This window comes from Phascolarctos cinereus, unplaced genomic scaffold, assembly GCF_003287225.1.
Source record: "Phascolarctos cinereus isolate Bilbo 61053 unplaced genomic scaffold, phaCin_HiC Scaffold_3;HRSCAF=262, whole genome shotgun sequence".
Classification (NCBI taxonomy): domain Eukaryota; kingdom Metazoa; phylum Chordata; class Mammalia; order Diprotodontia; family Phascolarctidae; genus Phascolarctos; species Phascolarctos cinereus.
This window is the reverse complement of record NW_027555736.1, coordinates 183,752,903-183,767,733: the sequence shown is the minus strand read 5'-3', so window position 1 is coordinate 183,767,733 and position 14,831 is coordinate 183,752,903. Positions and strand designations below refer to the sequence as shown.

General features: G+C 38.9%; 1 protein-coding gene across 3 annotated transcripts in view; it reads left to right on the top strand.

Annotated features, from left to right (window-relative positions):
• Positions 1 to 14,831, top strand: part of FSIP1 (fibrous sheath interacting protein 1) — a 255,854-nt gene that overhangs the window by 236,676 nt on the left and 4,347 nt on the right. For all 3 annotated transcript variants that reach the window (XM_078151333.1, XM_078151332.1, XM_078151334.1), the window contains one exon: positions 4,280 to 4,784. In XM_078151333.1, the coding sequence (XP_078007459.1) occupies positions 4,280 to 4,784 (505 nt within the window). The remainder of the gene's footprint in view (positions 1 to 4,279; positions 4,785 to 14,831) is intronic.

Genomic DNA, 14,831 nt, shown 5'->3' with positions numbered 1-14,831 from the left:
CAACTGGTGATAGTGTCAGTTTATCAGGGTGGGTCTTCAGGGCTTCAAGTACTGGCCAGAAAATGATATATAATATCATATCAAGCAAAAAGATTACACTGGATGCTTTATGATACTGATTTTCCAATTATGTGAATCAAAGATACAGGCCCGATTGCCTTGTCAGCAAGTCATAAATCAAATGACTTGGACCCCTTAGTGCTTGGGAAACTGGTTTTATGATGTGGGAGGGGATTTGGAGGTGTCCAAGTTCTATTTTACCTCAGTGAGAGCCAAGGGAACCCCTTTGTTTGCAGAGCAGCAAGGTCAAGATGATGTTTTCTCCTTTAGCCTCTTAAGATGTTTTGGCAGCCTCAGATTGTGTGTACTCACAAAACCTTTATTATACACCTACTATGTAATATGATAAGCATTTGGAATACAAGGATGAAAGTGAAATAAGCCTTACCTTCACGGAGTTTACATTCTAATGTAGCATAAACCCCTGTCTCTGAGCATACGAGGGTAAAGGGTCCAGGTTTACCATTAGTAAAATCAAAATTTTAGAACTTAAAGGACTCTTAAAGATCATTCAGTCTTTATAAATGAAGACTATCAGAAAAGTTAAATGACTTGTCCAAGGTCACCCTGCAAATTAATGGAGCTAAGACTAGCATTGGAGACTCCTGACTCACAGCCAGTAGTCTTTTCTCTATGCCCTGCTACTTTTCAAGACTGACACACTTGTGGGGGGTCATTAAACTCTCTCACTGTCCTCCAAGGGAAGAGAAATAGATTGGCATAAACCCCATGATATGAATCTCTTATAAAACAGATCTGGGGCTATAGAAGAGGTGTTTCTGGCTATTAGGGACCAAATGCTTGGGTAATGAGTTGATGATGAGTTAGACTATAAGACCTGAATCAACAAGTTTCAATGTTATTCTTCTGTTATTCCTTCCATTATATTTCATCAATTCATTTAGCAAGCATTTGAACACCTGTTGTGTGCTAGGCACTGTCTCTATCCTATACGAAAATGTTTATTGGCTACTGACTTCTGTCTAGCTCCCTTGATATTCAAGGCCCACTGTAATCTGACCATAATCCTACCTAAAATCCAGAAGTACCTTGGAAGAGTTTACCTGTGCAGTGGATAGAGCTTTGGCCTTGGAGTCAGCAGGACCTGAGTTCAAATCTGGTCTCAGACATACACAACACACTACACTTACTAGCTGTGTGGCCCTGGGCAAGTCACTTAACCCTGATTGCCTAGCAAAAAGTACAAAAAAAAAAAAAAGAGTTTACCTGACCTCAGTAAGTCACAGTCTGTAGGATTTTCCTAATAAGGTGGAAGAAGTGGAGCCAGATCAGCAGATACTGGTGTTTCTTATTCAAGAATGAGACTGAGGTTTAATTTGTTTTATTTTTATTTTTTAAAATTAATTAATTTTGCTTTATCAACAATCACTTCCATATGCTTTTGAGTTTAAAATTTTTCTCCCCCTCCCATCCCACTACTCTCCTCAAGATAGCACACAATCTGATATAGGCTATCCATTTACATTCCTATTAAACATATTTTCACATTAGTGATGTTGTAAGGAAGAATTAGAACCAATACGAGGAACCACTAGAAAGAGGAAACAAAACTCAACAGAGGAAAAAAATATAGCAAACAGTATGCTTCGATCTGCATGCAAACTCCATAGTTCTTTCTTTGGATGTGGAAAGCATTTTTCATCATGAGGCCTTTGGAGATGTCTTAGATCCTTGTATTACTGGGAAGGGTTAAGTTTATCAATATTAGTCATCATACAACGTGGCTGTTACTATGTACAACGTTCCCCTGGTTCTGCTCACTTTACTCAGCATCAGACCATACAAGTCTTTCCAGATTTTTCGGAAGTCTGCCTGCTCATCATTTCTTATAGCACAATAGTATTCCATTACATTCATATACCACAACTTGCTCAGCCATTCACCAGTTGATGGGCATCCTCTCAATTTCCAATTCTTTGCCACCACAAAAAGAGCTGCTGTGAATATTTTTGTACGTGTGGGTCCTTTTCCCATTTGTATGATCTCTTTGGGATATAGCCCTAGAAGTGCTATTGCTGTGTCAAAGGGTATGCACATTTTTATAGCCCTTTGGGCATAGTTCCAAATTGCTCTCCAAAATGGTTGGATCATTTCACAACTCCACCAACTATGCATTAGTGTTCCAATTTTCCCACATCTTCTCCAACATTTATCATTTTCTTGTTTTGTCATCTTGGCCAATCTGATAGGTGTGATGTGGTACCTCAGAATTGTTTTGATTTGTATTTCTCTAATCAGTAGTGATTTAGAGCTTTTTTTCATATGACTATAGATGGCTTTAATTTCTTCATCTGAGAACTGCCTGTTCATATCCTTTGACTATATATCAGTTGGGGAATGACTTGTATTCTTATAAATTTGACTTAATTATCTATATATTTTACAAATGAAGCCCTTATCAGAGAGACTGGTTGTAAAAATTCCCAATTTTCTACCTTCCTTCTAATCTTGGTTACATTGGCTTTGTTTGTGCAAAAGCTTTTCAATTTAATGTAATCAAAGCTATCCATTTTGCTTTTCATAATGTTCTCTATCTCCTGTTTAGTCATGAATCTCAGAAGTCTCGTAAGTTAGACAGGCCTACATGTAGGTGGATATGACAGAGATGACGCTGGCTAAGCTGGGAAATGGCTGCACTGAGAAGGGTTTTGACAGGAAGACAAAAAAGGATGACTTGAGGCACAGAAAGCAGTAAAGGACTTTGCTTCTTCAGAGACTTAAAGCAAACCAAAAGCTACAGCTTGGCCTCAAGTTAGAACGTTGAAATGGCATAGGTAGAAAGAACCATAACCCCAGTGAAAGGTCCTGGGGTCTAAGAAGGAGAGGGAGGACAGAGATCACCATGACTGGGAATTATTTTCTAAATCAGGATCAAGCAAACTGAATAATGTGAAACTGGCAATGATCTACCCCTAACTGTATGTCAATTCCATTCTGTAGTTTTCCTCACACTGTATGTAAGTTTTGTTGTACATTTGAACTGACTGTGTTGGACTGCAGGTGACAAGATTAGAGAAAGGGGTGTCCATTGTCAGAAAAGGTAACAGAGTGTCAAAGCCCAGGACTGGGGGAAGGAAGGAAGGAAGGAAGGAAGGAAGGAAGGAAGAAACGAAGGAAGGAATCGTTTCTACCATATGTCAGACACTCTGCTAAGCACTTTACAAACATTATCTCATTTGATGCTCACAACAACATTTCTAAGGTATATTGTTATTCCCATTTGGGTAAGCTAAAACCCTTTCCAATGAGATCATGGTGAAGCATGGATGCCCATTGTGATGTACTAGAAATGTTAGCTAGAGCAATAAGAAAAGAAAAAGAAATTGAAGGAATTAGAGGAAATGAGGAAACAAAAACTATCACTCTTTGTAGATGATATGATAGCATACTTAGAGCATCCTAAAGAATCGACTAAAAAGCTACTCAAAATAATGAACAACTTTAGCAAAGTTGCAGGATATAAAATAAACCCCTATAAATCACCAGCATTTCTTTATATCAGGATATTCTATATATTAACAAAGTCCAGGAGCAAGAAATAGAGAAAATCCTTTTAAAATAACTGTAGGCAATATAATTATTCCCATTTTACAATTGAGGAAATTGAGGCAGACAGCCTCAATGACTTGTCCAGGTCTCATAATTAGTAATGTCTGAGGCTGAATTTGAATTCAGGTCTTCCTGACTCCACTCCTAACACTCTAACCACTGTGCCACCTAGCTGCCTCAGAGAGATACTTTATAATAGCAATGAAAAGATAACCTCAGATTCACCATTTGACAAGATGGGGTACAGCTGGGGGTGCATCTAGTCTGTTTGAATGAGTTGTCCTTTCTTAGATTTTCTAAGATTATGTTATTCTCCTATAGAGGACTGGGCTTGAGGTAAGGAAGACTTGGGTCCAAGTCTTGCCTCTGACACATACTGTGCGACCATGGAGAAACTAATTAACCTCTTAGTGTTCCAAGCAATGCTCTTGAATTGCACAGGAGTTACTGATCTTCATGGTAAAGGGAGTTTTCACACCAAAAGTTTCTAATGCCAATAAAATCAGGGATCTGGACCCCTAAAGGGTGGATACTGTCTTCATTCCTCTCATATCCTTCTTTGCACTTAGAACAATATTGGCCCTTAAAAGACGCTCAACAAATACTCTCTGGTTTAGTAACTGGTTATGTTCCTTCTTTATTTTCTCAGGCGAAAACACCACAAATTCTCTCTGAAGAGCAGCTGAAGATTCTTCTAGAAGAATGCCTTTTAGAACAAAGAGCGGAAAAGGAGAACAGAAATGCTGATGGATTACAGGCTGAATCTATCCAGCCTTCCATATCCTTCATCTCTCAGTTGCTAAATATGTCACCAGATCTCAGCAGTCCTGAGGTTGAGAATGAAGATGTCCTTGAAAACAGAGAATGTGAAACACCTGGCTATTATCTTACCAAAACATTGGGTGGCCAACATCATATAGCAGAATTTTTGGTCACTGAGACAAAGGAAGAGGAGAGACCCAGGTCTACAGGGGATGTAGCTTCTAGTGACGTAGAAGGTTACTTTATGTCAAAAACCCTTGGCATTGGAAGGCTGAAGAGGCCTTCTTTCTTGGATGATCCTTTATACTGCATCACTGTAGACAGCAGCCAATCATCTGAAGATGAGCATCTGAAATTGATTGATTGTCCTACTGAAAGTCCATCAAAGCCTGGTGAGTCATAGAGAACATGAGCCCTAGATAGACGATGGTTACAACCAAGTCAGTTCACCCCAAAGGTTTGCTCCAATCCACAGGTGAAGTGAGGAGCCACTTTTACAAATCCTTAAACTTTACCAAAATTCATTCTTCCAAACGTTTGCTCTTTTCCAAAGGTAAGATGAGGAGCCATTTTTGCAAATTCCTAAACCTTAGCAAAGTTCTTCAGTATTTCCATGATTTGCCATCTATATCCACTGGTATAGAGAACATCTTTTCATATGTGAGTTGGAGCTCCTCTGAGCTCCTGTCTAATTCCTACACTCTGATTCAACCTGTCCATTCTTTCTCACCCTTTGAGAATCTTGTGCAGATTCTCCTGTGTTGTCTGAATAGAGAATCTACCCAATGTCCTTTCTGTTTTGTTTTGTTTTGTTTTTTGTTTTAGGCAATTGGGGCTAAGTGACTTGGCCAGGGTCACACAGCTAGTTAGCCCAATGTCCTTTCTGATGCATCCCTTTTTCTTTTTATATTTTATCAGTATCACTGCAACACTTGGATTGATCCTTCTGTTACCTCTCACTCCCAAGACATAACCAGCCTACCTCCTCTTCTAGTAAGACATTTAATCAGTCAATCAATTGCCAAACATTTATTATGCCTCTGCTATATTCCAGGGAAGAGGAGGAATTTATATCTTATAAAGAAAAAAAAACAGGTACAAGTTTCATCCATACAATAATATATCTCCTCACTGATAGACCTTATAGCATTTCCTGAAAATAGGTCATCATTAGAAACATGTTGCAGCTTCCTTATACCCCTTGGGAATCTTTCCATTGACCTTTAGGTAACCCACAACTTTGATTCCATAGTTATATAAAATTTTTGTCCTGACATTACATTACATAGGATGAGTTTGGTAGTCAAGAGCTATATCAGTTTTAATCATAATTAATTTGAGTCAGCCTAAAAGAAAAAAAGTCAATTTTACGAGAGGGAGTTTGAAACCAGCTGACTATTTAGGAAATTAGATTTTCTCAGGCCTTTGACCTGTTTTTATTAATGAAAATTTTATCAAAGTGAGAATTTAGAAGAGTACTATGAAGTGACTAGACCATACATACTTACTATAAAATGACATCCACTGGGTTGCATTTTCATAGATTAACTACTCATTTATGCAAAATTCTCCTTGACCCTTCAATGGTCCACCCATAAAATATTAGAAAATTTGTAATGATCTAATGTGCTCTTTATTATATAGATACAGGTAGAAATACCACAGACACTTTTGATATAAGTGAAGGGTAAATTGTCTGTTTGATTTAAAAACATCTATGGTTTTGATGGTCACTCCAGGGCTGAAAGCTATCGCCTTTATGCTGTTATTAGAGAGTCTGTGGAGTCTATCTTCAGCCCTGACTTTTCTTCAATCCTGAGCTCTAGTTCCATATTTCCACTTACCTCTAGGACATTTCCACTTAGATGTCTGGCTTGCACCTCAGACCGACTATGTCTCAAACCAAACTCCTCCCCTCTTCCTCTAACCATGAACCAGCTCCTCTTCTTTCTCTGTTTCTATGAATAGCATGACCTAAGTTTGAAACCTTGTAATCTTCTACTCAAAGAAAGAGAGGATCCTGAAGATTATCTGTCTAACCCCACAGGTAATTATGACATGTTTTGGACTCTACCTGCAATTTCCTTGACACTTTTAATGAAGAAGCTTCTTCTATCAGTGCAGATGGGCACCTTCTCTATAATATATACTAGTGTTAGAGAGTTGCCCGGGGCATTGAGCACTTAAGTGACTTTGTCCTGGGTCACATAGTTGGTATGTGTCAGAGGCAGTGCTGAACTCAAGTTTTCCCACATCTAAGGCTGGTGGTCTTAGTCCAGCCTACGTGGCAGGGTTGCCCATTACCTTTTATTATACTTATTGGTGTGCTTAGCTTATCTCACCTACTAGACTGAAGCTCCTTGAGGACTTTCTAATTTAGCTTTGTATTCTGCCCCCCTGCCCATAGCTAGGTAACCAGCAGAGTGCCTTGTGCAAAACCAATGTTCAATTGTATCTGAATAATTTTGTTGTTGATTTGTTTCGGCCATGTCTGTGTCTGCGTCTGAGTACTCATGACCCCATTTGGGGTTTTCTTGGCAGAAATACTGGAGTAGTTTGCCATTTCCTTCTCCAGCTCATTTTATGGATAAGGAAACTGAGGCAGACAGGATTAAGAGACTTGCCCAGGGTCACACAGCTAGTCTGAGGCTGAATTTGAACTCAGGAAGATGAATCTTCCTGATTCCCCAGTACTCTAGCCACTGTACCACCTAGCTGCCCATGAGTGAATAATAGTTAGCATTTATATAACATTTTAAGATTTGCAAAGCATTTTACAAATATCACATCATTTGATCCTCACAACAGCCCTGGAAGGTAGGTGCTACTATTATCCCCATTTTACACATGGGGAAACTGAGGCAGATAGAGGTTTAAATGATTTGCCCAGTGCTACATAGCTTCTAAGTGTTTGAGGCTAAATTTGAACTCAGGCCTTCCTAGCTACAGGCTCAGTAGAATTCTATCCACCACACTACCTAGATACTTCTTGAATGAAGTTGATGCCCAATTTTATAATAATGTTCCAGAAATGCAACCTTCATTTATTCTCCACAATATGGATGGAAATAGAAGTGTTGGTATTGATGAAGAGTTATATAAAGTGCATAAAGTGACAGTTTACATGAAAAATATGGACTTTGTTATTTTTAAAATAGTTTGTAAGTTGTAAAGTATTTTTCCAGCTGCAGAGAGAGCATATAGTTTGCATTTCAACTGGAAGAGAAGAGGCTAATTTTCTTTTTTTCCTTCCTTCCTTCTTTCCTTCCTTCCTTCCTTTCTCATCTCTCTTTCTTTTTTTTTCATTCACTAAGTAAACTATAAAATGATTACTTCTAATGCTACACTAAAATTATTGCAAGACAAATAAAGACAAAACAAAACAAAACTGGTTGTAGAGACAGAGACTGTTTGAACTCCCACATTGCAGAAATTAATTAAGCTTACCAAATTGGACACACAGATCTGTCATACAGGTCATGTCAGTGGTGTCTGAGGTGTGTGTTTAGACACATTTTATGTGAATTTAGTTGTGTATAAATGGGTGTGTCTACTGAAATCCTACCATGATGCCTAATTGAAGAATGGGGTTCTCAAAGGGTATGCACCTAAAATGAAAGTCTTGACAAGTCTTACTAACTTGGAATAATTTCACACATGGACCATAGGATCCATTTAGAATGAAGAAGGACCTCAGAGATCCTAAGGTGCAGCCCCCTCATTTTACAGATGAAGAAACGGAACCTGAGGCCCAGCGAGGGTGTGTACCTTTGCCTAGGGTCAGGTGTTAAAGAACAGAGCTGAAATTTGAACTCAGGTCTTCTGACTCCAAATCCAGCTCTCATTCCTCAGTGCCGTGCTGCCTTGTTGGTGGATCACATGTCTGTCATCCCAGGATCAGCCTAACTGATTTCAGAGCAACTTATCTCTAAAAGGATAACCCCTGGTTGAATTATGAAGGCATTGAGAAAAATTGCCAAAATAATTTGACAGGGTTTCTAAACCTGAGGTCTAGGTTTCATAGATGCTATGAGGCCTATAAACTTGGATGGGAAAAAATTACATTTTTATTGTAATTTGTTTCCATTATAATCCTATATGATTTTATTTTATGCATTTAAAGACATTATTCTGAGAAGAGGTCCATAGGTTTCACCACACTGCCAAAGGGTATTGGGGGATGGAATGGGGTTAGTGACATTAAAAAAAGTAAAAATTCCTTGATCTGAGACCCGTGGTATGATTGCTACTTTTATTGGTGGAGAGAATACTCACTTTGGTGAAGCCATGAATTTTGGAAATTTTGAAGTAGATAAATGTGTGAGTTACACTGGTCTGTGTCCTCTAGGGAGAAGTTGGCAGGCTGAGCCAGAACTGTGTTCTCACAGTTGAATGATAATGAAAGAAGTTATTTAGTTTTACTTGGTAGAGCATTTATTTCAAAAGGTACTTCAGACCTCCTCACACCAGAAATATTCTTAATGAGTGGTCATTATAATCGTCCCTGGTATGTGTGGGGAATGATATAGTATAGATGTGGCTTAGGTACAGACTATATTTAATTTTCAGGTTTATTCCATCATAAGCATTGAATGAATAGTTCCTCAGTTATATCAGTCCTAATCCACAGCAAAGTAACTGAAATGGTTATTTTTCCTTTAAAAACAAACAAACAAATAAATGTTAGCAATGCCTCATGTCCTTTAGTGTCATTGTTGCAGCACAATTTATTTTTGATCACCTTTATTGAAGGTACCCAGTTTTGAATCAGAGTCTTGATACAAAAATATGCTCTACATAAAAATGTCTAACCAGTATTTTTGAGGGGACAAAGGTAATCCTAGGCCAGGTGTAGGCTAGCAGATTGCTTCAGTTGTGGAGTTCTGAGCTTTAGTGTACTAAGTCACTGGGGTGTTTGTGCTAAGTCTGGCATCAATATTGTGAGCTCCTGGTGGTGGGGGAGGGGAAGAGGGGCACCAGCCTGCCTAAGGAGGGATGAACCAGCATTAATTCCATGTTAATGAGAGACAATGAGGTCTAGCCCATGAGTGGACATTGCACTTTCAGCCTTGGTAAGAAAGGGAGGCCCAGTTATTTATTTCCCAGCTCCATGAAATTGGTAGTGCAAATATTATTATCTTCATTTTATAGGTGAAGAAATTGAGGCCTGAGGCTCTTCCATATTAGAGGCAATGTGTCCTAAAGGTTAGAGAATTGACTTTGAAATATGGAAGACCTGAGTTCAAGTCTGTCTTACACAAGTATTGGCTATTTGACACTGAGCAAGTCAATTAAGCTGGAGGTTCTCTAAGCAAAGGTATCAAACATGTGCCCTAGGTCAGATTAAAATTTAATTGGGGAATATTTAACAAAATAAATAAAAATACAATGGGATATTATTATATGTAACAGTATATGTTATAACATATAATTATACATAGTATATATTAAATAATATTAGTATGTGTTTTTCTAAGTGGTTAATAGGGATCCTTATCCTTAGATAGGGTTTAGTGGCCTGAGTTTCTATTTGAGTGTGACACCACAGCTTTAGTCCATTCTTTTTAAGACTTTAATTTACAAAGGTGTGTTCATAGAGGGAGTTTCTTCACTTGGGAGTTCCCTACACAGATTTAGTCACCATCCTTATTCCCCCAATTCCATGTTAACTCGTAAAGACAATACACAAATCCTAAGTACAACCAGCTCCTTATGCAGTGTTTATTTACCCTGGTGACACCTCTGTACTCACCTTGGTACTCACTTCTCCAGATTCATAGAGCTTCACACTCTGGGATGACTCACTACTCAATGCACTCTTCTCATGCTGAATTACAGGAGGGAATTGGAAAGGAGGGAAGGGATTTTTCTATAAATAAGGTGTTATTATGTGTGAGTCCTTTCTCTGTTTCCTCTGAGATATTTTAGTCAATACCCCTTCACTCCCTCTCTTTATTTAATTCTGAGGCTTCTCAACACTGCACAGTGTCTTTTTTTCTTTCTTGTCCTTATTCCAGTATTACATGCATGCTCTGATTCAAGTGGAGCCCCCTTGTCATTGATTTTGAAATTTCTTCTCATGATGTAGTTTAAACCCATTAATGCCCATCTGTCCTGAGAGACCATATCTTCCCATAAATTCCCCGTAGAAAAATTCCCCAATGTTCTGGAGGTCTTCCTCACTTTCTCCTGGCATTTCAATGATTCCAGTGCAGAACCAGGGCTATCCGCTGGTCCTCCTTTACTCTTGCTATATGTCCAACCCATCTTATCTTCCAATCATACGTTTCCCTGATGAAATCTCTTGGGTTTTTTTTTCTAGGAAGGAGGAGGAGATACTGATAGGCCCTTTTAATGCTTAATGTTTCTTAATGTTTCTATGGGTTCCTGTGAGTCTTAAGTATCGTATCCATTTTTCTCATTAAATAAAGGCTATCCTAAACTCAATAACCATATAGGATGCTGAGTGCCTGTGCAAGATTTTGGGACACTGCCACACACATTTGGTGGCACTCTAGACACAAGCTGTACTTTTTTATCTTGGAGATCTTTCTAGATTAATCCAGATAGACTGACCCTTTGGGTTCAAGTACCCAAGATGAGACCTGTTCTGTGTGAGCCCAGAGTCTGTGACTTGAGACCACATATTTTGGAAGGAAGGAGGAAGGAAGGAAAGAGAGAAAGAAGGAGGGAGAGAAGGAAGAAGAAAGGATTTATTAAGCATAAAGAGAGGGAATAGAGGAAAGAAGAAAGAGAAAGGGAAAGAAAAAAGGAAGGCATGAAAAGGGAGGTAAATGGAGGAGTTGTGAAGTCAGAGGAAAGCCATCAAATTTGACGCCTTCATATCTTTGTCCCCACCTTTCTCCTGCTGCTTCTGTACCAGACATGGCAGTATCAGTGAAACAGTGAAAAGGAAATAGGTCTCAGAGGTCCTACTGAGTGAACAAATTTTTCAGAAATGGAAAAGAGATTTAAGAAAGTCAAGGACAGGGATTTCATTGCCCTTTATTGTTAGTAAGTTGGTGTATTCCATCTAATGAGTACTAGATATAAGATTTTACTGCAGGACACAGGTTTCTTTGGAAGTTATTAACCTGTAAGTAGAACTTAGAAAGTGTTTCATTATTTGTTGGTTTCTTTTGACAGCTTAGTTGAAAGAAAGTCCGATGATTGTTGTTCACCCTTCTTACGCAAAGAGGACTAATGACATCATGAAGTTGGGGTCAAGGTGCAGTGTGTTTGGCTATGGCTGTTCTGTCCAATACAAGCTCGAAAGACTCCACTACAGACTGGACACAAAGAGTCCATTTGAACATTTGGGATGGGGATGCCTCAAAATTTGTACATCAAGTTTCCTCTGTGCTACAGCGATTCAGCTGTGCTCATAGAGCACAGCACCTTTTTGAACACATTTCCCATGTCTCACAATTGACGCTAAAGTTCTTCAGAGAGACTTTGAGAGGATCCTTGTACCACTTCTTCTGACCTCTGTGTGAGCACTTGCCTTAGGCGAGCTCTCTGTAAAATAGTCTTAGGCAAATGTATGTTTGGCATTCCGACTACGTGGCCAGCCCTTCAGAGTTTCTCTCTCTGTAGTGGAGTTTGAGTGTTTGGTAGTTCAGCTCGTGAAAGGAGCTCAGTGTCCAGTATCTTATCCTGTCAGGTGATCTTCAGAATCTTCCTAAGACAATTTAAGTGGAAGCATGGGGTTGATAGACTGTGCAGTTTTCATAGACATACAACAATGAGGTCAGCACAATGGCTTTGTAGACCTTCAGTTTGGTATACAGCCTAATACCTCTTATCTCCCACACTTTCTTTTAGAGCCTCCCAGGTATTGAGCTAGCTCTGGCAATGCGTTATGGTCATTTGATAGAATTAATTCTCTGGACTCAAGCAATTTTATGTGAATATCTTTGATTTAGCCATTCTGCTATCAGAAGGCCCATAGGATTCAAATTGGCTTGCCAAAACCTTTAAATGTGAAAATTGTTTCCTAGGCCATGTGCAGGGGCCTGCAGTGAGTACATATTGGTATACATCATTACCCCCTCCACCTGGAAAGTTTCAAAGGGAGCTTCTGTTGTTTTGAGAAAGCTATCTGCAGTACAGCTATTAGTTGTGTGGACTAATTGCCTTTCAGTGAGTGGGAGTGGGAGTAGAAGAACAGTGAGTCTATTATCCCTGAAATTTTCTACAGAGAAAAACTTTGGCTAGCTAATAGGGAAATCCTTAACACACCAGGGCTGAGTGCTTGCCTTTGGTAGATTTCTTTCTGTGTCTCTTAAACGCTACATCCCTTGAGGGCATTTGGGTATCATTTAGGTAGATTGCCTTCCCAAGGGCATCAGTGGGTGCTCCCATGCTTTTATTTACTTGAAATCCCATTTCCTTTCAGATAGAGTGAACCAGTTTCCCTCAGAGAATGCTTGACTCAGCAAAAGATAAGCCCTACTGGGTTTTTATATACTTTAAAATTGTTTTCCCCGTTGGTTTTTAAGAAATTGGAGACAAATATATATGAGATAAATACCTTCAAGAAGGATTCTTTTTTGTCAAATGCTATAGTGACTGTATAAAACACATCACAAACCTGGAAGGGCTATATATAAACATCAGCTATTATGTTACTAGCCTTTAAATTCTCTTTTAATATTTGTATTTCTAAGGACTTTTTTGTAGAGGTTGGCTTGACTGGCTGGCCATCTGTTTTTCTCATGATACTTTCTTTAATAATGATAGTCAGCATTTTTTTGTAGTATTTTACTTAAGTTTGAACTTCACAACAATCCTATTACATTGTCAGGGCAAATATTATCATCCTCATTTTGAAGATATAGAAACTTAGGATCAGAGAAGGTTAAGTGTGACCTATACAAAGTCACCCTATGAGTAAGTGACATTGCTGGCATTCAAACTCATACCCTAGAACCTTGTTTAATGGTGTGAATTGAACAGTGATCTGTTCCAACTTTTAAGTATATTTTAGAAGTATCCATCAACTTGTGAGCAGCCAAGGGTGCAGGAGATAGAACTCCAGGCAAGTATTAGGAAAACTAATCTTCCTGAGTTCAAATTTGGCCTCAGACACTTAGTAGCTGTGGGATGCTGAACAAATCACTTAACCCTGTTTGCCTCAGTTTCTTCATCTATAAAATGAACTGGAGAAGGAAATGGCAAACCACTCCAGTATCTCTACCAAGGAAATCCCAAATGGGGTCACAAAGAGTTGGGCATGATCGAAAACAACTGAACACCAACAATCCATAAGTTTGTAAGTCACTAATAATTTTTAATTACACTTTACAAATGAGGTACTTTGGTGTTGTGAAAGATTCATGATTTTATCATTATTATACTCCATCCATTAGCATAGATTGTAATCTCTCCTTTATGCCTTCTAGGCCTGGGCCAGGGGCGGGGAATCTGCACCCTCCACATGTGGCCTTCTAGGTCCTTGGGTGCAGCCTTTTGATTGAGTCCAAGTTTTACAGAACAAATCCTTTTATTAAGGGAATTTGTTTTTGTGAAGTTTGGTTTCAGTCAAAGGTCTGCACTTGAGGACCTAGAAGGCCACGTGTGGCCTTGAGGCCACAGGTTCCCCACCCCTGCTGGGCAGTCCTTGTCAGTGTTTTTCTGTAACTGAAATCTTGTTGTTTGTCCTTCATTCTCAAAGAAGACCATGACATCAAGGTGATGCCATGACATGCAAGTGAATTGGATTTAAGTGAGGGAGGGCTGTGCAAAGTCACCAGCTTCACTTTCTCCTCTGGAGCCATCTGAATCCAGTAGCCAGATATAGATCAGGATAACTAGACTGAAATCTTACATTGAGGATCTATCCATTGCTCTGTAGGTCTTCCTTTTATTGTGATGGTTTCCCAGGGATACTCATGTACCTCTCCTGTGGTCTCGTTCTTTTTTTTTTTAATTCCAAAGAAAATCTTGAAATGGGCCAATCACAGCTATTTAAAGGATGGCCGTCCTTGCCAAAATAGCATTTATGCATTTTTTTGCACTTAGTTGTATTTTATTTTTTTTCCAAATTACATGTAAAGATAGTTTTCAACATTCATTTTTGTAAGATTTTGTGTTCCAGATTTTTCTTCCTCCCTTCTTTCCCTCCTCCCTCTCCAAGACAGCAAGCAATCTGATATTGGTTATACATGTACAATCACATTAAACATATTTCCACATTAGTCGTGTTGTGAAAGAAGAATCAGAACAAAAGGGGAAAAACCACAAGAAAGGAAAAACAAAAAAAAAAAAAGGGAAAATAGTATGCTTAGATCTGCATGAAGACTCCATAGTTCTTTCTCTGGATGTGGATAGCGTTTTCCATCACGAGTCTTTTGGAATTATCTTCAAAGTTGATCATCACATAGTGTTTCTGTTACTGTGTACAATGTTCTTCTGCTTCTGCTCACTTCACTCAGCAT